This window comes from Colletotrichum higginsianum, chromosome 3 (genome assembly GCF_001672515.1).
Source record: "Colletotrichum higginsianum IMI 349063 chromosome 3, whole genome shotgun sequence".
NCBI classification, from domain to species: domain Eukaryota; kingdom Fungi; phylum Ascomycota; class Sordariomycetes; order Glomerellales; family Glomerellaceae; genus Colletotrichum; species Colletotrichum higginsianum.
Window position 1 is genome coordinate 5,361,981 of NC_030956.1, and position 19,844 is coordinate 5,381,824.

Genomic DNA, 19,844 nt, shown 5'->3' on the forward strand with positions numbered 1-19,844 from the left:
TGGTCTTGGGCTTTTCTCATATTCACTGTATCGGTGTTGAGACTCTTGGATTCATCCCACGATCCTCTCGTTAGGCGCACCATGAGTTGTTCTATTTCACTCTCTTGTAATTCACTCTCTTATAACTTATAAGAACATCTGTATGTGCCCCTTGCCTTGGAGATTGAATTTTTGTTTGCCAGAGCGTGCCTTTCAAAGTTTGCATTTTGAAGCTATTCATGCAGTCGTCCCTACAGTATAGTTTTAGAGAGGACGATGCCATCGTTATTGGCTTGCGTGAACTGGCTAATGGCATCAACCTTGACGACAGCCTGGTGGCAACATGCTTACTGTGAGCATCCCCTCTCGCCCTTCAAGTAGTCCAGTGTATTTGACGTCATTTATAGGAACGACTCGGGTTTGTTTTCTATTTTTTGTAGTTCTTTCTAGGTGGGGGGGGGGGGGGGGTTGAATGCTTGACAAGCTTTGTAGGCGCTTGTGTCGCAATCAAATCGTTCAAGTCCTGCCCATGGCGTCGTGTTAATTCCTCGTGTGCTTGGAAAACATATGGAAAATAAACAGCTTGATTATCTATGAACAGTGAGAATACAATGGATTCAGAAATGAGTTTGAAACAGCATCTTGCTTCACATTGCAGAGCTCATAACTCGTAGTCAGTAGTCCTCTCATAGTTGTCTAGAACAACCTCATTTGCCCCCTTTGCTAATTCTCTCTTCCCAAGCCCTAGTACTCTTCAGCATCATTTTCGTTATTTGAATTATTAAGCATGGAAAAGTCTTGGACTCGGCAGAACATTAACGTTTCCTACTTGTTTACCATTGGCGCATTTGATGTCTCACGTCAAAATGTCTCAGTTTATAGACTAGCTGTGCCTTGCATGGCGCAGAGTGGTACCTCACATCAAGTGCTCAATTTATGCATTGGGACAAACGAACAAAATAAGCAATGTTGCTCTATCCGAAAACAAACGACGCTCAGTGGGCCTTGACCAGGTTCTCCTTCACCACGGGCGCCTGCTTCGGCCCCTCGGCCGGAACCTCGGACGCGTGCGCCTTGGCAACCGGCTGGGCGTAGGGAGTCCACTCCTCGTCGGCCGTCATGCCGCCGTACAGCATCGAGGGCGGCGCCAGGGCCTGGACGTCCGGGGTGGCCTTGAACAGGAAGAACTTCTCGTCGTGCCACTGGCCGGCGGTGACGTAGCGGCCCTCGCTGTCGGTGAACATGGTCTCGTTCTCGGCGCGGAGGAAGTAGGCGATGGAGTAGCGGTGCTCCTCCGGGTTGAAGGGCACGACGCGGTGGATGCACGACATCATGGTGTGCCCGCTGGCGAAGCGCAGCGAGTCGCCGACGTTGATGATGGCGCAGCCCTTCTTGGGCGCCACGAAGCCGAACTCCTTGGTCCCCGGCGGCCGGATCTGGAGACCCCACTCCTCGGCGAAGAGGAGCGTCAGGGAGCTGATGTCGGTGTGCTTCTGGTGGCCGATCTCCTTGTCCTTGACGGGGTCCGCCGGCACGTAGTGCATCATGGCCAGCGTCGAGGTCGACGGGCGGTCGTTGCGGTGGGCGTTCTCGTAGCGGGCGGCGCCGACGAGGCCCATGGCGGAGGAGAGGCCCGAGAGGACGGCCTTGGTGACGATGTTGGAGCCCGAGATGGCGTTCTTCAGGATCGCCTTGTCGGTGTCGTTCTGGAGGATCTTGGGGAACTTGGGGTCCTTCCTCTGGATCTCGTCTCGGGAGACCTATGTACGAAAGACGAACGTTAGTCTCAGGTTTCACAAATGGCATGTTTCTTTCAAGTCCTTTTGGAAGTATCTCACCTTGAACATCTCGTAGCCGTCCCTGGTGTTGGGGAGACCACCCGTCCGGGAGCCGATGGGCTCATACCTGGCCATCGACCATTAGTAAATTTGTTGACGCCGAAGAGAAATACCGGCCGGGACCGGCGACGACAACTCACCCGAGATGTGCGGTGACAAGGCCAAGCTCGTTCTTGGCTTCGATGGGAGACTCGAAGTAGCGGTGCATGAGGTCGAGCGTCTTCTGCTGGTCGTCCAGGAACCGGCTGCCGTCGAGGCCGTTGAGGTCGAGGTAGAAGAAGCCCTGCTCCTGGCAGCAGCGAAGAAGGATCTCCAGCTCGGCGGGTTCCTGGGACAGGACTCGCCCGAAGTCGACCGTCTCCATGGGGTAGATGGGGACTCTCTTCCCCGCCCACTCGACGGTCTGCGGGATTTCGGTGGAGACGCCCATGATGTCTGGAGTGTGTGTGCGAGTGTCTCGTGTGAGGGTATCTAGATTTGCAGAGGAGGGAACGGAACGATGATCAAAAGAGAACTGGGTCGCAGATGATATATAGCTGGAGAGATTCGTCAGGACACTTTGCTCCTCCCTTCGAGCTCAGCGCGTCTGTTGACCCCTCCTATTTATACACAACGGAGAAGCTGCGCACACATGTAGGCGACGCCATTGTACCAAGACCAACAACAATAACAACAACACTGCCCCTCACCACCCCCCCCGGTCAGCGAGCGAGCGGCGCCAACTCGTCCGCCCGCACCCTAATTGCCTTATCCTCCTTCCAGATTGTTTGATGAACAGCGTCCCCCTCGGACTGAGACTCTAAGTTTCATGCAAAGATGCGGGGTTTCGGGCCAATCGGCACCACGCTTTATATCACATGCATACTGCGCCAACGAGACGATTCCTGGCGAGTTGGGGAGCTCGATGCCCTATTCCCTCGTATCAAAAGTGGATAGTCCCCTCTCTAGCACGCTTGGGGGAGGGGTTGTCTAACTCTCCTCTCCGTGATGGCGACCTGTCTTCTGTATCTCTCATCACTCAATCGGACGCGGTCCGTCCCATGCAGGGCGAGCGGATGGATTGCACCATTTCTTGGCCCCGTCTTATCATTTCCGGGAGAAGCAACGGCAGCATCCAACCGAACGAAACCCTCTCCTCTCGATCCTCAAATACCCCGGTTTTAGCCAGACCTGATGGCTTGTAGGCAATATTAACAATACACCCCCGCTCTCCCTGCTTTCTCGCATGTCCGGAAGAGGCAGAGTACGACCACACCCACTCGGGCTTTTATCCGTACATAAACATCGCCAAGCCCGGCAGATAGTCATCTAACAAGGCGTTCGTTTATCCATTGGCTGATATCGGGCATATGGAGCTGGAGCTGGACGGAATGCCTTCATTTAAAAGGAATTCAAGTCGAAACAGACAGCGTGTACATTATGCATTGTTCTCTGGTTGAATCAACCCATCTTGCGGTTCTTGTATTTCATCAGGCCGGGAATCCTCGACGAGAATACTGGCCACTACCATCACCACCATCAGCAATCTCAAAGGGTCCTTGATCCAAACGCCACCCGGGAGCAGCCGCGAAAGGACCCCTGGCTAAAATCTGACATAATGAGACTAGTCGTACATCCTGCTTCGACGATGCGGGGTAGCTCCAACAGTGGCATCCGCCGGTCACCCGGAGCTGTAAGCAAGTGGTCAGTCTGCGGAGAAAACATCCCGGGCGATTCGGTGGCTCCTGGCATTGTTGTTCTGTAGCTCCTCGCAGAATCTTGGTCATCATTATGCATCAATCAGGGCAGTCGAGCCGGAGTTGGGTCTGGTTATCAACCAGTTAGAACTGACGTATCAAGCACACTGCACGGTTAGAAGGCAGGGTAGTCTCATAGCATGGCACCCTGGAGTAATTACGGTCTTTGTATCTCGGTAGTTTAAACGACCCTTTTGCTTAATTACCATAAATCCAAGTTAGTATTCGAATGACAACAAGGAAGGTAGAACGTTTTAGTGGTGTTATCTAACATAACGGTGATAAAGAAAGTCTTTGTTTTATTTAAAGCAAAACGCATACCCCTTTCAACACTGTGACAGTATTCTATTATCATGTTGTTGTCGACGATGAAGCTGCAAACTAAGCATTGGCTCTCTTATACTAGATGCTATAGTAGCGAGTATGAGCTGCTGATTTGTGCAGGGGATTCGTCTCTTGCCAAATGACTGTGTTTATTTTACCTGAATCCAGAGCTGCCGAATCTTTCTCACACTTGCTCTAGCCACAACTCATCCTAGGTTGGCCGGTGAGATTTCAATCGCTGCTGTCCCACATCATCAGCAACCACTATGATATGCCAGGTTCGTTTCTACTGCTGGTCAATCTGCAAGTGACTAACAGACAGTGGTTGTTCAATAAACGAAGAAAGACATAAAAGCTTAATGAAGTCTCAAGTGCCATAGTATCTGTTATGTAATCTGTGAGCTAGCATCAACTGGCTCGTCGTGAGACCTGTTGTTATGGCTTCACGCAGTACTAGTCTCATGATGAATGACAGAAGTAATTGACAAATGGACCAATCAAGCACGCAACGTCTTGAAAGTATCAATCAGTCGAGATATACGTGAGAGAGTTGAAAATGATATGTTGTGAAAACAAAAACGTAGGCGGAAAGATTAGAAGCGTCTGATCGCCTAGAATGGAAAAAAGGAGCTTAAGAAGGATGTTTAGATCCATCCAGAAGCTGTCTACTCCGTCTCAAACCGAATTCAGGAAGGAATTGGGGCATTCATATGTCTTTATAAAGTCTTCGCATAGGCCTCATGTGAGATGATGTTACTGGAATTGACAACATGTAGTTCGGCAGAACTACTAGTGTTTTCATTATTCATATGTTTCGGAGGACTTGCCAAGCGCAGCTGAGTGCCTTTGGGGGTATCAATCTATCAAGATTCCCAATCCCGACAAATCTCCGTTCTCGCGCCAATGGCCTCTGGCTTTGCGTCCCCCCGAGTGGACGTCACGAGCGTCGGCACTACGCAAACGGCCAGTAGGCCAGCTCGTAGAGGTACCCCGTCGTCATCTTGGCGTGCTCCAGGGCGTGGTCGAACGAGACGTGCTCGATGGTGTCGTTGGGCGTGTGGATGTTCGGGTTGTGGTTCCCGAACGGCGCCTCGAAGATGAAGGACGACGGGAAGCCATTGCGGTTCGCCGAGGCGTGGTCGGAGCAGGCGTAGCCGCAAACGGTGTCCTCGTAGGGGATGTCGGTGTACTACCCTCACACGTCAGCCACCGCCGCCGGCACAACACTATCTAAAACTCTATCCCCGAGCCCGGCCGTCAAGGGGTCCGCCAGAGAGAGAGAGAGAGAGAGAGAGAGAGAGAGAGCGAGAGAGAGAGAAGGGAGGCAGGGGTGGACGTCAACTTACGGCATCGATGAGGCGCTTCATGTACGCGACCTGGTCCGGGTCGGTCCAGTCCGTGACGACGCCGAAGCGCTCGACGCCGTCGCGGCCGACGTAGCCGACCATGTCCTGGTTCAGCATGGCGACGACCTGACGGTTGGAGGCGCGGTACTGGGTGAAGATGTCCTGGCTGCCGAGCAGGCCGGCCTCCTCGGCGCCGTACCAGTGGAACTCGACCGTGTTGAGCAGGTCGCCCGAGGCGATGCGCTTGTCCGAGAGCAGGACGCGGAGGACCTCGAGGATCATGACGGAGCCGGAGCCGTTGTCATCTGGGGTGCTTGCGTCAGTCTTTCCGTGTCGAATTCGACCGATTCTGGTTTACAGACGAAACACAGAACATTCCACGTAGAAAGAGAGAAGGAAAAAGAAAGATGAGGGACAAGAGGGACTACTCACCAGCACCAGGCGCGCGGCCGGCGCCGCGGTCACCGGAGATAACCGAGTCGAGATGCGCCCCGACGACCACGGTGCGCTGGTTCCGGCCGGGGATGGTGACGATGATGCTGGGCTGCGACCAGGCGACGTGGCGGACGTAGCGCACGTTGGCGGTCGGGTGGCCGGCGGCGTCGAGGACGGCGGCGACCTGGCCGTGCAGCCACTCGGCGGACTCGACGCCGGTGCGCGAGAGGTAGTAGCGGTTGTGGAAGGCCGAGAAGCGCTCGAGGTGGGTGCGCATGTTGTCCTTGCTGAGCTTGGGGATCAGCGCGTTGACGTGGCACGACTGGTTCATGGCCGTCGGGAACGGGAGGGCGGCGGCGGCGGCGAGCCTGAAGTCGGCCGTGGTGACGGCGGCGGGGACGTCCGACCACTCGGTGATGTCGAAGAAGTGGACGCGTTTCTGGGGGGGAACGTCAGTGGTGTGTCCTGGCAGCTTGTCAAAAGAGAGCAGGGCGAGCATACGTCCATCATCTTCCACTTCTCCTCCTCCGTGACGGTGACGGTCTCTCCCGGAGCAAGCTCGAGGGTGAACAGCTTGTTCGGGTCGCGGGGCTCGACGGAGGAGCCGGCGGCCGAGGACGCGGCGAGAGCCGCGAGGAGAGGAGCGAAGCGCATGGTGGCCGCGTTCGACAGACGACTGGAGGGAGAGAACGGGAAGCTATGAAGGAGACCGGCTGGCTTGGCTGGCTTGACGTGACGGCGACTTACCCTTCCCTCGTCTGCAAGGCACCGTGCCTTGCGGGCGAGCGTCTTATATGCACTCTGTAAAACCTTCCAGAGAGGTGGAAAGGCGCATGAGGTCGTGCCACCCAGCCCCTCCTGACGCCCAACGCCATAAGGACAAGGCCCAAGGAGGTCTCGTCTCCGCTGACGCTTAGAATCTTTCCTTGCGCCGATTCCAAGCGGAGCTACACGTCCCCAAGTGAAGGAGGGGGGAGGGAAGAGGGGGGGGAGAAGACCGCCGCCATGGACCCAATGTCAAGCCCCAAATCAATCTTCCATGTACGCCGAGAACTGTAACAGGAAGCTGGGACGGCTAGAGGGGTTTTTTAAGAGTCTTTCAGCACGGGCGGTGAGCCTCAGAGCCAGTGCTGGCCTCTTCACGGGAGGATCTGACTCCGTCGATGAGGGATACGCTAGCAAAAGAATGTTCTCCCCGCGTCCCGAGTGTTGGGATGATCCGCAAGAGGTACAGCATTGACGGATGTCATTGGCCAATTGCGTCGAGGTCCCGGGCGGTGATGACTGGCCAAGATACGTTGGGTCTTGGCCTCCAAGATGTAAGAAGTTAAGGTCGCGGTTGGTTGGACGGCTCCCGACCTCCCGTCTTATCTCTCTTCTAGGTTTGTGTTTATTCTCACTTGGCTTTTGGTTCCTGTTCCGGGACTTTGAGTTATTGTTCCTCGTGTTCGGTCCTCTCGCCAACGGGCAAACCAAGTAAGTGTTTGAACCGTTGGATAGATGACGGCGACAAACAACGATCTTCCCCCTTCCCCCCCCTCAATCACATCTCCTTGTTAACCGAAGCCTCCAAGAGAAAACGCATCACCTGTAGGGGTTAATGACATGTGCCGTCTCGACACAGTTGCCCTGATAACCGACGCGCCAAGAATAGCTGTATCCGGAAGGTGACTTTCGGCCAAGCCAGTTGCGCGGGGAATGCAACTGAGGGGGGGGGGGGGGGGGGGGGGTTGGAGACAGACCAGTCAAGTTGTCTGACTTGCAGGCATGACATCCCGGTTTTGCGATGCCAAGATCTTCTAGAGGCCTTCGATCCAACGTGCTGTAAAGACGTGCGTAATCAGCAACCGGGGAATCAATGCCTGGACCACCAGATCAGACTGGGTGGGAGGCCGAGGACTCGCTGGGTACTTCGGATGATCCGTTGTTGAAGGAGATGGAAACACTCAGGTTTCGTGCCGCCTATTTACTGTTTACTGTCTAAAGAGTAAAGACTCGACCTGGCCGCCCCCTGATATCCTCATCCCCCAAGTCAAACAAGAAGCGCCCGTCTCTCGCCCTGAACGGACCCGACTCCGTCTCCAGCGCCGCCGCGCAGAGCAACCAGGAGCAGCACTCCCTGGACCGACGCGAAAAGCCCGTTGTTCACCACCGGCCAGCCGATCAACCGATACCACTCCCCCCAAGACGGCAGATAGGGCGGGTACTCGACCCGGACCATCCACGAGATGGCGACGAGCGCGAAGACGACGGCCTGCGCGGCGAGGCAGGGGAGGCTCAGCGCGCTCGTCTCCGGCCGGGTGCACAGCATCGCGCGGGCTTGCGGGACGGCGGCGGCGACGGTGAGGATCGTCGAGAGCGGCAGGATGAGGAGGTGGTGAGCGAGGAGGAGGATCTCCTCAGTCCAACGGCGCGACTCGGAACGGGTCGGAGGCTGTAGGACGTCCAGCGCGACGGGGACGAGCGAGATGAGGAGGAAGACGAGGTAGATTGCCGCGACGGCGCGTCGGTGGCCCCGTCTGTGGTCTCTTTCCGCCGTGTGACGGAGGGAGTTGAGGAATCTTTCTTCCGGCGTGGCTGGTCAGCAGCCCCCTTGAGCCGAGCCCCAAGTCATGCGGAACGGAAACGGGGCCATCTTCTGTGCAACTCACAAGGACAGGGAAGAAAACCAGACGACGGCGAGCTGAGCAAAGTTGAACCAGTCGCCCGCCGTGGCCGGGTCGTGGACAAAGACGTCCGGGCGCGGGAAGCCGTTGTCGTTGATATGGAGGAACAGGCCGATGGCGAACTGCTCGGTGGCGCTGATCAAGTGGAAGAGGAGGTAGTACAGCGAGAGGCCGTCGCAGTGGCCCTGTTCCCGGATCCGGTGGTGTTGAGGGAGGTAGGAGGCCGCGGTCAGCATGTTCAGCACCCTGGGACACTGTGAGTCTTCGAGAGAATACTACCATCTCGGGTAGGCATGGAGTCGTCCGCTGAAAAAAATCAGGAGATGTTGTGGGGGACTCACAATCTCGCCCAGTTGGGCAGAACGTTGGGGACCATTACTGAAGACCGAAGTGAGTGGAATGGTCGAGACAAGTGAGAATGAGGTGAGTCTCTTGTAGTACCAGTAGTAGCATTACTTGAACAAAGAGAGAGCACAAAGAATCCTTCTTCTTCAACCTGTAACTTGAATTGATCAATGTCAGTTGAGTGTTGTTAGCTGTGCTCGCCCGAATACTGGGCCTCCACGATCAACCTATAAGATTCAGTCATTGTATCACGTGGGAGAGCGAGTCGCGACAACCGAAAGACTCTCTCACATCAGGAACATGTCAAGGAAGGGACACACGATATTATTCAGTAACAAGGCGCTCAATGCATCATTTACTATCCCATCTATAGCGCTTCCAATCATAAACATGGCTACCCCAGCCACAATCATCAAGTTGCCCGACTCGCCGTATTCCACAGATCCGACCCTGCTCCAAATACCGGTTCCTATTCCATCGCATCGGATTCAGGATCCGAATCGCTTAAAGGGTGGACAAGCCACCTGGTTCTGGCCTTGATGCCGCACTGATCAGCCATGCCGTAGTACTCTTCACCCTAGCCATGAATCCAGCCCATATTGTTGTTGTCGAGCTTATCAAAGACCTAGGTCAAGAATCCACGGACTGATCTTCGTCTGAGGGCGCCATGGACTCAGGATACTCTTCGTGCGAGACATCGAGGAAGTCGTTCCCATTCGGCGCGCGTTGCTCGATACTGTCGACGGGTGCATTGTGCAAATCGACGTCTAGGCGCTCGATCTCCTCGGTGGTCGGAGCTGAAATCAGAAGGCCGGTGTCTCGTTGCTCGATATCTCCCTTGGGGAGACTAGGGTCGCGATAGAAGAGCCTGAATTCGCCCTGGTACTGCTTCTCGTTGCTGTAGCCGCAGTGGACACCCATCTTGGCACGAACCCCAATTTCCATATAGGTGCAAGGCTCGTAGTTGATGGCTCTCTCAAGAAAGCCGGCCATGTCGCGGTTGGTGATGACAACCTTCTCCTTGGAGGTCATGAAGCTGAGGCCACAGGACTCGTGGGCGGCAAACTTGGCCCAAAAGTTCAGGTCGCGTTCCTTAAAGACGACCTTGGCCGTGTTTTGTTTGCAAAAGCCCAAGAGCTGCAGGCAGTCGGACTTGAGGGGCGTGTTTGCCTCGTGCCAGTCGGAGGAGAGCCAGACGGGGGTGCAGAAGGGGCCCTCGGGATTGCCGCCGAGATACATATCGTACCGCTTGGAGACGGTTGAGTTCACCGGCTGGAATTCGTCAGAATCCTCGTGGACGGTACCATCGAAGACGTAGGCGGAAGCGTTGTTGGGGATCTGGGCGAAGTACTTGACGATGAGGGGCTTCTCGGACTTGGCCTGGCGAATTTTGACAGGCTGAGCGGTATCGTTGCCGGAGGTGAAGTTGCTGGGAAGAGTACCGTTATTCGGGATGCCGTCGAGCAAGGGGCCGCGCAGTTGCAGTCTCCAAAAGGATGGTGCGCTGCCTGAGGGACTACTCCAGACAGCGCAATCAGCCTCGCCAGCAGCCGAGATGCGGCCGTCGATAGTCCAAGCGGGGCGACTCAGAGATCGGTCGAGGAAATTTGCGATGTCTCCCGTGGAGATGACTACATCGCGGGTGTAGGTGCGGGCGCGGAAAGCACAGCTGCCGACCCAGACGATCTCGGCCCAGCGGTTGAGGTCGGAGTCTGGGTGCTCGAAGTAGATGAGAGCCGGATTCGTCTTGACGTAGTCGAAGAGAGCCTGGCAATCGTCGCGACGGGGGCTGCCGACGCCGCTGTCTCTCTGGGTGGCGCGAACGGCGCAGAGCTCGACATGCTCGCCGCCTCTGACGACCTTGATGTGCTTGGCGATGGGCCAGGGGAGGGAGTGGATATCGTCGGTGAGGCGAACGCCAGCAGCGATGTTGAGAACGACGTCGAAGCCGTTGGAGGCCTTGAAGGGGATCTTGTGACTGGGTGGAGATGATATAGCGGCGTCGATGACACCAACGTCAGGGACAGCGCGGGCGAGGGTGCGCGCCACGAAGACGATGATGAGCGCGAGAACTCGGCGCATCATGGGCTTCTTGTTCTTACTAGAGCGGTGTGAGACACCTGAGCCGCGTTTTTGTGCTTTGGAAATAGTAGAGCAATGGACTTGTTGCAGTGAAAAAGTCAAGAGACGCGTCGCCAATAGAAAAAAAGAAGCGAAGAAAAAAGGAGAAGAGGAAAATGAAGTGGAAGTCGAGCTGGATAGGGAATCTTCCTCTCCCAGAGGGCCTGTGATTCGGTGACACAGATGAAGATGCGTCCTCTGGATTTTGGTTTGGTTTGGTTTGGTGCAGAGGAAGAGAACAAAAGAAGCGTGTCAGCAGGAGGGAAGAGAGAGAAGTGAGGACAAGGCCGAGTGAGTCCTCACTCTAGAGTGGGTGTTTGTGGGAAAAGAAGCGAAGGTCACCAGCCGAGTTGCGTTGGGTGACCGGGTCACGGGATTCACTTGCCTCAGTTTCCCTTTTCGGCACTCGATGAAGTGAAGTGAAGTAAATGACGGACTCTAAAAAACTCGGAGGCCGCAAAGGTTCTCAGATGTGTTGTGACCGGGAAGCGGAACAGCGGGAAGGAGCAGGCAGTCAGGGAAGGAACCGGGGGAAGGAGCTGTTGATGGCAGGCGCCTTCTTTCCTTGTCGTTGCGACTCGGTGAAGCAAGGTGAGGCCAGGTGAGACAAGGTGGGCCTCGGTAAGGCGTGTTGTGCTCCCGAAGCTGCCACGGTTCCTGGTTTCGATCCCAATTGCCGGATCGGACTACAGGGGCATCTGGTACAGGTCTCGAGTCTCTTGGTATCCTGACCTTCAGTGGCTGAAGAGCTAATCAAACACACATCCAAAGGAATCTCCGCCCTCGAGTCCATCGGCAAAGCCTAAATCATGACACGAGCTGATTCATAATTGCCATCATCCGGCCCGATTGACACCTTCACTGGTGAGACCAGGAAGCTCTTCGTCCGACCGCCTCATGATTCATCCCCGGTGCTTTGGAAAAGACGGTGAGACAGTCTACAGATCTGGAGTTTGCCTGCGGTATCGTTCAGGCAAACAAGCGCTTTGAAGAGAGACTCCTCTGCTGCTATTGGTGGCTGTGACTGTCCATGGACTCGGCGAGTTCCAGCGAAAGGACGGGCCAAGAATAGTACCGGAAGCTAGCGTAATACACGGTGCTGCGATGGGTTGTTGTCACTGGGATCAAGGAAACATCCGATCCAATAATCGACATCACAACATCGCCTCCATGAGCCGGCTATCTTCCACACAAAGACAAACATTCACAAGATGGTTGAAGTTGAGAAGAAACTCAACAGGGACCGTTCCGATTGGTTATACCTTTGGCGTCAGCCCCTCTGGGTCCCATCATCGAACCGCCTCCCCCAGTGGTGGCTAGTCACACTATCAAATCCCATTCTCTGGGTGCCAGCGTTGCTTTCAAGATGGGTTTGCAAACGGGCCGGGAGGCATCAGCACGACCCAGCCCAGCGCAGGTCGTCAAGAAAGCATGCGTTGTGGCCTCTAGTTTCCGACGTGACATACAGCCCGGTCAGCAATAAGCAGAGACATGAGACTCCCAACGTTCTTCGATACTGTGTTCCTGGCAGAAGAATCACGCGTCTTCGCTCGTCCTCAGGCAGCTTCGCTCGAGAAAGCCTTGTTTCCGGCCGTGCGAAGAATCCACACGCCACGACGAAGAAAGGCGAGCTGCTGCTGGCCCGAAGCCCGAGGCGACGCGACCCCTCGTCGGGTGCAACATCGCCAAACTTTCTTTACGGCGTTCCCATTCGTTCTGGTTGCTAAGCCTCATCTGCGGGCATGGACATCCATCCCCATGTGACAAACGCAAAGCGCTGGTTCTTGGCTCCATTTGCTGCAGTCAAGTTGGGGAAATGACCTTCATGGAAACATGGAAACATGGAAACGAGAAAACCTGCCAGACGAAGAAGTGCGGCACCCTTCTTCGGTCGCAAGTTCTTGCAATACGAGGGAAAACCCCGCTCGCCTGTCCAATCTCCGGGGTACACAAACATCCCAAGATTAATAAACGTGACAAACAACCTCGGGGGAATGAATTGGCCCAGTCGTACAGAGCTCGCCAATCGCCCGCCGTCGGCTGTCGCTTCTTGGACCTTCCTTCGGGGAACACAGCCACGCCGTTCAATGCCATTGGAAAATCAGGCTTCTGTTTGTCAATACTCGGCCGCCCATGCCCGACTGGTGCGGACGGAGCTAACTGACAGGTGAAATCGGGCAGCGTCCGCTAAGATAGGTCTCCAAAGTCTACCAACCGGTTCTGGAGGTGTCAACCCGATAGGCGCCATGGAGCGCCAGGTCATGTCAAGCATTTGTGTAAATTGGTCCGATAATCATATCCACGGACGGATCGCCGGAACCGGAACCTTGTGCTATGGAACTGGGGACGACGTGGAACCCCCCCCCTTCCGTTCGTTATCGAACACCTCCGATGGCCGCCGGACGAGTCAGTTTTCACTGCTCTTGGGCCTATCCGCCCCGCAGAATCGTGTCGACCCCCCCGTGTAAACGGTCCGGGGCCGGCCTTGCAGTTCTCTACGCTAAACCCCATGGACTAGTCCGTTCCCCGGGATGGGCGGATGTCTATTGCAGTGCCGTAATCTTTATCGACATCTGGTATCCCAGTTTATCAGAGATAAGTCACAGATAAAGGGTTGTTGCCTACAACAGCAAGACCACCACCGTGAAAACAGCACTAACTTAACCTACAAACATGGATCTCGGGAGTCGGGACTCAGCTTCTCCCCCCCCCCCAAGGCCGACGACATCCCTGCTAGAGGCACCTAGTCAGCTTTGTTTGCCGAGCTGATAAGACAAGACCCGAGAGCTTGGGAAACGCGCATGCCTGCGTCTGCAGCGTTTTCGGAGCCCAGCCACGTGTGATAGGACCAAGGCCGTCGAGATAAGGCCCGCGATGATGACGGCTGCGCTTGCTTCGTTGCCGGACTACAGTCTACAGTCATTTCCTTGGTCTCTAGCGCGGGTCTGTTAACGGTCGTCGAGAGGGGAAGGGGGGGGGGAATTGTTTGCTCCGTATCTCGGACATTGACACCAGATCCAAATGACAATGGTCTTATCGCGATATTTTCAGTCCTCTTGGTTGGGGTCAGGTGGGATAGGCCGACTTGGACGTAACCGGTATAAAGGCTGGTGAACATCCTGCCTTAGCATCTTTGTTTCTTGCACTGAGCCAGCAAAGCAGTCTAGACCTCCCTTCTCCCTCCTCCCCTCCCCCTTGAGGCTATCCCAATTCCCTCCCCCAAGACCGTCAAGATGCAGACCCGGAATCTCCTCCTCGCCGCCTCGAACCTGGCCCTCGGCCTCGCCGCCCCGGCTTCGCCTCCGGTCCCTCTCCCGGCCTACAATCTTCTCTCATCCCGCGAGACGCACTTTAACGCCAGCCTGCCCAACATCACAATCTTCGCCACGGGCGGCACCATCGCCGGCTCCGCGGCCTCCAACGCCCAGACGACGGGCTACCAGGCCGGCGCCCTCGGCGTCGACATCCTCATCGACGCCGTCCCCGAGCTCCGCAACGTCTCCAACGTGAGCGGCGTCCAGGTCGCCAACGTCGACTCGGGGAGCATCACCCCGGGCATCCTCCTGAACCTCACCCGCCTCGTCCAGGAGGCCCTCGACGACCCCTATTGCCAGGGCGCCGTCGTCACCCACGGCACCGACACCCTCGAGGAGAGCGCCTTCTTCCTCCAGCTCGCCGTCCGGAGCGAGAAGCCCGTCGTCGTCGTCGGCGCCATGCGGCCCGCCACCGCCATCAGCGCCGACGGGCCCATCAACCTGCTCGAGGCCGTCACCCTCGCCGCCAGCCCGGACGCCCGCGGCCGCGGCACCATGGTCGTCCTCAACGACCGCATCGGGAGCGCTTTCTACACCTCCAAGACGCACTCCAACTCCCTCGACACCTTCCGCGCCGTCGAGCAGGGCTACCTCGGCTTCTTCCTCGACATCAAGCCCGTCTTCTACTACCCGCCCGTCCTGCCGCTCGGCCACGCCTACTTCAACGTCTCCGCGGCCACGGAGCTGCCCCAGGTCGACATCCTCTTCGGCCACCAGGCCCTCAACCCGGCCATCGCCAAGGCCGCCGTCGAGAGCGGCGCAAAGGGCCTCGTGCTGGCCGGCATGGGCGCCGGCGGGTGGACCACGCCCGGCCGGGAGGCGCTGAAGACGCTCGCGCAGGAGAACAACACCCACATCGTCGTCTCCAGCCGCACCATGGGCGGCTTCGTCGAGGACAGCGACGCGCCCAACACATACGGCGGCTGGAACCTCAACCCGGAAAAGGCTCGCATCATGCTGCAGCTTGCTCTGTACTCGGGGTACGTCTCTGAGCAGCTCGAGACGCTGTTCAAGTATGCGCCGTAGACGGGCAGTGATGGCCTTTTCGTTATGAGATCACGAGTTTATAGACACACATACACACACAAACGCACGAAGAAAATAATTAATGTTTTATCACAATTACCCTTTTCGATGCCTCCGTGAAGTGAACCTGGCGTCTTCCTCATCATTCTTGACTGTTCTTTGAGATTTGCTCCCTCATGGAGAAAGACACCGCCGTGCCGAAAGTTGAGGGAAGCTTTCAAGTTACCGTTGTCTCTACACCATTCTCAGCGAGAAAAACCAGCAGGCTGACCTCCCCCCATCAGAACTTAGATGTTCTTCTTCTCCGATCTCCCCTCCAGCTCAGCCGCCTTCTCGAAAGCCCGCTTCGTCTCGACGCAGCTCCGGACGATGAGGTAGAACGGGATCACGATCCAGAACGCGTTGAAGAAGACGTAGTAGCACCAAAAGTAAAACTCCTCGGGCCGGCAGTACATGATCCTGGCGACGAGTTTGTCAAAGGAGCACGTCGCGAAGTACAGCACGTCGCCGTAGAGCTGTCCGAGGCTGATGATGAGCTGCAGCGGGTGGCGGAGCGGGTGCGCCGTGACGATGCAGTACGCGCAGGCGAAGGACAGCGGGCCCCAGAAGACGGCCGTGATGGTCTCCATGCAGACGATGAAGGAGTCCTGCGTCAGGTAGCGCGAGTCGGAGAGGGAGTATTCCTTCCAGAGCTGGCCGAAGATGTGGACGGTGGCCGGCATGTTGGCCTGGTTGTAGGAGAAGTAGCCTTTTTTTTTTCCCCCGTTGTCAGTCGACGACGAGACACGCTCGTTTCCACTAAGAAGAGATCACTGACCTTCAAAGAAGAAATGGATAAAGGCGCTCAGGGTGAACCACAGCGCCGTCGCGACCTCGCCATTCGGGAGGTTGGGGCGCGTCTTCTTGATGAGGCGGTACGTCGGCACGAGGATGGCGGTTGCGCCGGCCGCGAAGATGGCTCGCAGCTCATGTGCGCTGAAGGTGTTGGCGACGTAGCCCGGGAGTATCGCGTCCGATGGGTAGTACGGATGAAGCGGGATGGAGGCGTTCATGACGACTTCGGCGGCCATTGCGAGGGTTTCGTCTGGTGCGAATAAAGTGATTTGGCTTGTGGTGGTTGAAGGTGATGTATCTCTTAGTTGTCGAATGTACACACACACACATACATGTACGTATATATATATATATATATATATATATATACATATATGTGAGTGTATGGACAGCCACTTATAACATGAAGACGGTGAGCTTTCCACCCTCTCAGATGGAAGACATTCCCAGGCTTTGCTCCACTTTGGTGCAGCCGGAGAGTCGAGATCCGCGTCGGCTCATTCAGGTGCTGCTGACAGGCTTATGCCCAATATTGAACAGTCACTCTGTCTCATTGGCCAGGGAGGCGATCTGACCGGTCAAACGAGATTACATGTTATTCGTATTCGGGTTCGACAGGAAAAATACACGTGAGGAATGGACTTTTGTGTCTCATTCCTCGGGACCCGAGAAACCAGAGACGAGTTTGTTGGTTCCACAGTCGGATCCCGAGAAAGGCGGAATCCGGAAACTCCACCAGAAATGGTTCTTTGGAACATTGTCTATTCCCGCTACAACAACTCTTCAACATGATGTTTTCGAAGCTCCAGGTCTTTTGCTCCATCAAGGCGACAAGCTTCTAGTTGCTGGAGTCTTTTTTTTTCCGGGCCCGAAGTCTGTCCGTTCAACTGCTCTTGATAACTCCATCCGCAGTCTGCAACTGCTCGACTTCGACAGCTTGGCCGGCAGTTCGCTCCATCCCCCCCCCCCCCCCCCTCTCTCTCTCTCGCGATGCCGTAACCAAGACTGAGGCGCAGTTCCTCTTGCCACTTTACACATCACCTTTCTTCCCGGCCTCCTTCTTGCGGATGTCAGTCCATCCCATAGCCCACGCAAGCCCAAAGCAGACGACGCCCAGCCCAGCGAGCAGATAAAACACCTCGCTGACGCTCTTCGAGTACGCCATGACGACGCCGGGGAGGTCCCCTTCCGGAACAACGTCTCTGAACCCGGTGCCCCCAGCCACCAGGACGGTCCTCGCATCCACGGCCGGAGCGTACTTTGCCAGGTTGTTGCCCAGCCCCTCGCTGAAGATGACTTCACCGGCCGTCAGGAAGATGGCGCCAGCAAAGGTTTGCATGAACACCAGGGTCGCCATCGACACGGAGAGGCGCGCCGGGGGCGAGTTCGCCTGGACCGCGATGATGTGCTGTTGTTAACGCGAGACAGCAGAGTCAGTAGAGCGTCGCACCGGAAGCGGGGGACTGGCAGGGTGCGGCTCACCATCTGCATGCTGGCGCCGCGGCCCGCTCCGAGGAGGACCTGGTAGCCTATCCACCTCCCGGGGCCCGTGGACGGCGTCCACGTCGAGATGAGCCCGTTGCCGATTGTGGACGCAACGGCGCCGAAGACAACCCATGGGAGATAATATCCCAATTTGCCGACTGCGGTATATACGTGTTAGAAACCCCCTTGACGCATAAAAGGAGGACGATGCCACCACAAAGAAGAAACCGTTTCGGAAGGTCAACTCACCCAGCGCCCCGGACACCACCGCAAACACCAGCTGGCCTAGGATGGTCGGCAGAACGTCGACCCCGCCCTGGAACGGCGTCGCCCCCTTGACGCTCTGGAAGTACATTGGCAGGTAATAACTCGACACCAGTGTGATGCTCATGTTGAACGCGCCGACCACCCCGCTCGCCCACACGATCCTGCTCCTGAACAGGCCCAGGGGGATCATGGCCTTGTCATCGCCCTGCCTGCGTTCCCAGTAGAGAAACAACGCCGCCGTCACGCCCGCGCCGACGAATAGGCCGATGACGACGGCGGAGTCCCACGGGTGCTCATTGCCCCCGAACTGCAGGGCCAGGAGGAACATGATCGCCGCGGGGGCGAAGAGGGCGAAGCCAGGGAGGTCGAGGTGACGGGGCAGCTGGCTGAGCGCGAGGGGGTTCGTGATCTTGGAGGGAATGTGGATGAGGAACAGAAGAACGGCGACGACGGCGCCGATCGGGAGATTGATATAGAAGCCTGTATGGTTATCCCAGACTAGCAATCAGCATCTCATCTCTCAACTGCCCAAGCGAATAGTTCGTTGCCGCATTCTCCCCCCTGGCGCGGTGGAATATGGGAGGGTGAAAACTACTTACACCACCTCCAGTTCGCAAACTCGGTAAACGCGCCCCCGACGAGCGGCCCGGCGACGAGGCCCAGGTTCGAAACCCCGATCAGGACGCCGACGATGAAGGGCCTCCGCTGCAGCGGCACCGTCGCGCCGATGATGGTCAGCGCGCCGTTGAACAGCCCGGCGGACCCCATCCCCGCGATGGCGCGCCCGACGATGAAGACGTCCGACGACCGGGCCACGGCGCAGATCAGCGAGCCCACCTCGAAGACGAAGAGGAAGCCGAGGAACGTCTGCTTGGAGCGCAGGTGGGTGTACAGCTTCCCCGCGAACGGCTGCAGCGCGGCGCTGTCGGACGTGAAGAATACGACGGTCAGTTAGGCTGTCGCGGAAAAAGGATGGTTTTGTCTTCTTTATTTTTCTTTTGTGTTTTCTTCCTCGACGGTTGGGAAATACATACCCGCACAGGTTGTAGGCTGCGCCGTACCAGCCCACGTCGGACAGCGAGTTGAACGCTGTCGTGATCTCGGGGATGGCCTAGGTAAAACGGTGTCAGACATAGACAACTCTCTCGAGCCCATGGGATGTGTCTGGTACCGTCGTGATAATGGACATGTCGAGGAGCATGAGGAACACGACAAACGTCAACGCAGCGAGGACGAGGACGAGCCTGACGCCCGTAATGTACTCTTCTTCCTGATCCCCCTGGTCCGTCGTCAGGGCGCTTCCGTCGCCAGCAGCGTCACGGCTACCACCATCAGCCACGGGCTTTTCCGATATCTCGGCGTCGGATTCGATCAAGCATGAAATCGGCTCCTTGGCCGTCACTTCATCGGCCACGGCTAGCGGTGGTGACTGTGCTTCTGGGACTCGGCCCGGGGCTGCCATGCTGGGCGGCAGGGGTAGCTCCTCGGGGCTGCACGAGGTAGGCTTGTCCATGTCACAAAACTAGGTTGATGACCGTGTAGTGCGGACAGACGACAACGTTCCTTGGCGTTGTTCAGACGAACGATGGTGGGCTATACCTTTCACACCAACGTTATTAGGCGGGTCGCCAATTGCATATAAACAAGTTCTGCCGAAAGGGCGAAGCCTTTCTCCCACACGTAGACCCTCGAACGAATCCCGCTCCACGCCAGTTGTGATGCCTGAACTCCGCACGAAAATAAGGACAGCCTTCAGACAATGACCGCTCATCTTTTGAGTTGGACGCAATCCGCAGTGCTGACCGAGCATTAGCTACATCTCCGGGATTCGCCAGCAACACGAATCCCGCGGGGCCTTTTTTGGCTATCCTGTCTCGGACCGGATTTCCGCTTCCAACGAGTATCATTGGTCCCAACCCGTTGGATAGATACGACTCGGGCTTGTTCGTCCCGCCTCCCTGTTGACCGCCGCCCTCTCGGTAGTCACTCGGTAGTCACTTTGCTGTTTGATTTTGCGGCAGAGAATGTGGTCTTGGTCAGCGGACCAGGGCGAGTTGGACGGATGAATTCATGTCAGCTCATGAGGATTTGGCGCCGGTGACCTTCCCAATCCCGTCGGGTCAGCAGC

At 56.6% G+C, this 19,844-nt stretch overlaps 7 protein-coding genes across 7 annotated transcripts; 2 read left to right on the plus strand and 5 right to left on the minus strand.

The window, feature by feature from the left end:
* Positions 1-974: 974 nt before the first annotated feature.
* CH63R_05156 (2OG-Fe(II) oxygenase) lies at positions 975-2,247 on the minus strand (the record flags this gene model as incomplete). Its single annotated transcript, XM_018300131.1, has 3 exons — positions 975-1,739; positions 1,818-1,884; positions 1,958-2,247. 3 exons carry the CDS (start codon positions 2,245-2,247, stop codon positions 975-977), a joined length of 1,122 nt encoding a protein of 373 aa, XP_018161377.1.
* Positions 2,248-4,829: 2,582 nt separating this feature from the next.
* On the minus strand, positions 4,830-6,312 carry CH63R_05157 (Peptide hydrolase; the record flags this gene model as incomplete). Its single annotated transcript, XM_018300132.1, has 4 exons — positions 4,830-5,066; positions 5,224-5,528; positions 5,656-6,097; positions 6,160-6,312. The coding sequence occupies 4 exons, from the start codon at positions 6,310-6,312 to the stop codon at positions 4,830-4,832; spliced, it is 1,137 nt and encodes a 378-aa protein (XP_018161378.1).
* Positions 6,313-7,516: 1,204 nt separating this feature from the next.
* CH63R_05158 (uncharacterized protein) lies at positions 7,517-8,584 on the plus strand (the record flags this gene model as incomplete). The annotated part of the gene is made up of 3 exons (XM_018300133.1): positions 7,517-7,565; positions 7,647-8,035; positions 8,108-8,584. 3 exons carry the CDS (start codon positions 7,517-7,519, stop codon positions 8,582-8,584), a joined length of 915 nt encoding a protein of 304 aa, XP_018161379.1.
* A 715-nt stretch (positions 8,585-9,299) lies between these two features.
* CH63R_05159 (uncharacterized protein) lies at positions 9,300-10,751 on the minus strand (the record flags this gene model as incomplete). The annotated part of the gene is made up of 1 exon (XM_018300134.1): positions 9,300-10,751. One exon carries the CDS (start codon positions 10,749-10,751, stop codon positions 9,300-9,302), a length of 1,452 nt encoding a protein of 483 aa, XP_018161380.1.
* A 3,272-nt stretch (positions 10,752-14,023) lies between these two features.
* On the plus strand, positions 14,024-15,130 carry CH63R_05160 (L-asparaginase; the record flags this gene model as incomplete). The annotated part of the gene is made up of 1 exon (XM_018300135.1): positions 14,024-15,130. The coding sequence occupies one exon, from the start codon at positions 14,024-14,026 to the stop codon at positions 15,128-15,130; it is 1,107 nt and encodes a 368-aa protein (XP_018161381.1).
* A 287-nt stretch (positions 15,131-15,417) lies between these two features.
* On the minus strand, positions 15,418-16,200 carry CH63R_05161 (Emopamil binding protein; the record flags this gene model as incomplete). The annotated part of the gene is made up of 2 exons (XM_018300136.1): positions 15,418-15,878; positions 15,948-16,200. 2 exons carry the CDS (start codon positions 16,198-16,200, stop codon positions 15,418-15,420), a joined length of 714 nt encoding a protein of 237 aa, XP_018161382.1.
* Positions 16,201-16,994: 794 nt separating this feature from the next.
* Positions 16,995-19,229, minus strand: CH63R_05162 (Major facilitator superfamily transporter; the record flags this gene model as incomplete). Its single annotated transcript, XM_018300137.1, has 6 exons — positions 16,995-17,372; positions 17,447-17,607; positions 17,699-18,196; positions 18,316-18,638; positions 18,751-18,827; positions 18,849-19,229. The coding sequence occupies 6 exons, from the start codon at positions 19,227-19,229 to the stop codon at positions 16,995-16,997; spliced, it is 1,818 nt and encodes a 605-aa protein (XP_018161383.1).
* Positions 19,230-19,844: the final 615 nt, after the last annotated feature.